Here is a 3,377-nt window from a genome sequence, read left to right as displayed (position 1 = left end):
CAACAGCAATGTACACAAGCTATCAAAGTGCGACAGATTTTTGCGTCTAAAGCCGACGGAGCGAGTAGATTACGTGAAGAGCATTCGCAGTTGCTTGAATTGTTTATCTGCTGGGCACACAGTCTCAAGATGTACCAGCTCATTTAACTGCAGCACTTGTCATTCGAGACATCACAAGTTGCTCCATATGCCAATTCAGCCAAAAGCGACAACTGATCCATCGGGTAGCGTGGAATCTACTCCAAACCAGGCTCAATCAAGACGCGAATCTGAAAAAGGAAACATCAAATCGGTTACAAATGTAAATTCTTGTTACGCAAATACAAGTAAAGGAGTTTTGTTAGGAACAGCACGCGTAAACATACACTATAATGGTATACATTTTTCGGCTAGAGCGCTTATAGATTCTGGTTCTGAGTGCTCGTTCACTCAAACGGAGAATCAACCTGCCATCAAAACGCTTGCATGCCCAAGTTTCGGGCATCAATAACTCTGTATCTGCGCAGGTAAAAGAAGCGTGTGCTATTCAACTTCGGTCACCCACAGACCCGTTAATTAATATAGAAGCAATTGTGCTGGTTTTACCACAATTAACCGGGGATCTTCCGACTTGTCAGATAAGCGCAATGACGCGGCAATCGTTCCCAGACTTGGTCTTGGCGGACAAAAGATTCTTCGTCAATGAGCCAGTTGACCTGGTCTTAGGAGGAGATATTTACCCGCAAATAATTTTAAGCGGAATGAGGAAGAACGTATTAAATACGCTTCTCGCGCAAGAGACCGTGTTCGGTTGGTATTTTAACGAAGTCACGTTGGACAAGCAGCTAGCTGCATTTTGGGAGCTGGAGGATGTCCCAAAGAAAAAAGGCATCAACGAAGATGATAAATACTGCGAAGAGCTCTTTAAAGCAACTACAACACGAAATACCGATGGAAAATACATTGTGTCTCTACCTTTTAAACGGGATTTTCCGAAAAATGTGTGCTTACGACCTTCGCTGAAAAGTGTATGCTCTCAGTTCTACCGGAACGAGACGCGACTAGCGAAAAAGCCTGTCCTTCAAACAGAGTACAACCGGGTTGTATCTGAATACGAGACACTAGCACATATGTCAAAAATTAACAAAAACATTTCACCAGATTCAACGGACTGCTATTTTTTACCGCACCACGCCGTTTTAAAGGAAGAAAGTACCACTACAAAGGTCAGGGTTGTATTCAACGCATCATGCCCAACCGCTAATGGCATGAGTTTGAATGATGTCCTCCTTCCAGGTCCTGTACTTCAGGCCGATTTAACGATCCTCATACTCCGTTGGAGACTGTTCCAATACGTCTTCAACAGCGATATAGAGAAAATGTATCGGCAAATATTCGTAAATGAGAATCAAACGAAATATCAGCGCATAGTTTTTCGCACCTGCCCAAGAGAACCAATTAGCTTATACGAATTAAAAACGGTGACTTTTGGCATCAACTGTGCTCCTTATCTCGCGATAAGGACATTGCATGAACTAGCTGATGAGGTCGAGAGCTCGTTTCCAATCGTATCCGAAATTTTGCGAAAGTGTATGTACGTGGACGACGTACTTGCTGGAGGACACAGCATCGAAGCAGCGATTAAAGCTCGAGAAGGAATACTACAGGTACTGGATTCAGCAGGGTTCTCGTTAAGAAAGTGGACTTCGAACTCCAGTAAAATACTTGAAGGTATACCGAAATCTCATTTACTCACCGACGATTTTCTAGAGTTTGAAGAGTCTAGTACGGTAAAAGCACTTGGCATCAGATGGAATGCCAAATCTGACTACTTCTATTTCACAGCAAAACCAATAGAAAATCTTGACGTCATCACTAAAAGAGCGATACTTTCAGCTATCGCCAAACTGTTTGACCCGCTTGGTTGCCTCGCTCCAGTGGTAATTGTCGCCAAGATCATTATGCAAAATATTTGGTTGGAGGGAACTGGTTGGGACGATATCGTGTCTCCGACCACATTAGACCGTTGGCAGGCATTTATGCACGACTACATGGACATTAATACCATTCGCATACCAAGATGGGTTCACTTTACGCAAACAGATGACGCCGAAATACATGGATTCAGCGACGCTTCGGAGAAAGCATACGCGGCGACTGTTTTCTTGAGAATTAAGACTGCGGAAAAAGTTGTGGTCAGCCTTCTAATGGCAAAAACAAAGGTAGCGCCCGTCAAAACAGTATCGTTACCCCGTTTAGAACTTTGCGGCGCAGTTTTGCTTTCGGAAACCGTAGAAGCGGTCGTCGAAAATCTGAGTCTTGGACATTTGAAAATAAATCTCTGGACAGATTCGACAATAGTCCTCGCATGGATCCGGAAACCACCGTGTTCGTGGTCAACTTTCGTTGCTCACCGAATAACAAAAATTGTAGACAAGGTGGGAACCGAAAACTGGCGTCATGTGGATTCGGCATCAAACCCAGCAGATCTGGCGAGTAGAGGACTTTCGGCGAGTGATCTAGTCAACAACTCCTTGTGGTGGCAGGGTCCTTCTTGGTTACAAGAAGACTATTCGAGATGGCCAGCACAAGAATCGGACTTTGACACAACCATTGAAGAAAAAAGGGTGCATGTTCATGCAACAACAAAAGTAAAAGACTTTCACGACATTCTCGATCGATTTTCTGATTTATCACGGGCTTTGAGAGTTATATCGTATATTATGAGATTCTATCAAAGAATCAATCCCAAAACGAAATATTCCTTTAAAGCGGAGTCTCGTTCAATTTCGGCCAACGAAATTAAAACAACGACCCAACGCTTAATAACGATTTGTCAAAAACAATATTACAGCGAAGAATATACAAGGTTAAAATCTGGAAAATCCATCGACGGAAAAAGTGAAATCCTGCCTCTTAACCCGTTTATCGACAAAGATGAGATTCTGAGGGCTGATGGTCGTCTGAGCGCATCTAGCGATCTGTCCTACAATGAACGTCATCCTATCATTCTTCCGTATGGTTGTAGGATGTCCCGTCTCTTGGTCCAGTTTATCCATAAAATTTCCGTGCACGGAGAAAACCAGCTGATGCTGCGACTTATCCGATCGCAGTATTGGATTCCCAGAGTGAAAAACTTGATACGGTCCGTCATACATAACTGCAAGGTCTGCACGATCCACAAGAAACGGTCGCAAACTCAACTTATGGGAATCCTTCCCAAAGAACGCACAACCTTTTCCCGTGCATTCACAAACACGGGGGTGGATTTCGCGGGCCCGTTCGACATCAAGTCCTACCGGGGCAGAGGATGTCGCATGTCAAAAGGCTATGTCTGTCTCTTCGTCTGTTTCTCGACGAAAGCCATTCACCTTGAAGCTACCAGCGACCTTAGCACC

At 44.1% G+C, this 3,377-nt stretch overlaps 1 protein-coding gene across 1 annotated transcript; it reads left to right on the top strand.

Annotated features, from left to right (window-relative positions):
- Positions 1 to 740: 740 nt before the first annotated feature.
- Positions 741 to 3,003, top strand: LOC118755987 (the record flags this gene model as incomplete). The annotated part of the gene is made up of 1 exon (XM_036490776.1): positions 741 to 3,003. A coding segment is annotated over exon 1 (2,263 nt), but the record flags the coding sequence as incomplete, so codon positions are not given.
- Positions 3,004 to 3,377: the final 374 nt, after the last annotated feature.

Source organism: Rhagoletis pomonella, unplaced genomic scaffold, assembly GCF_013731165.1.
Source record: "Rhagoletis pomonella isolate Grant_MI unplaced genomic scaffold, Rhpom_1.0 Rhpom_scaffold_08217, whole genome shotgun sequence".
In the NCBI taxonomy this organism is placed as follows: Eukaryota; Metazoa; Arthropoda; class Insecta; order Diptera; family Tephritidae; genus Rhagoletis; species Rhagoletis pomonella.
The sequence above is the reverse complement of the archived record's forward strand: the minus strand, read 5'-3'. Positions and strand labels throughout refer to the sequence as shown.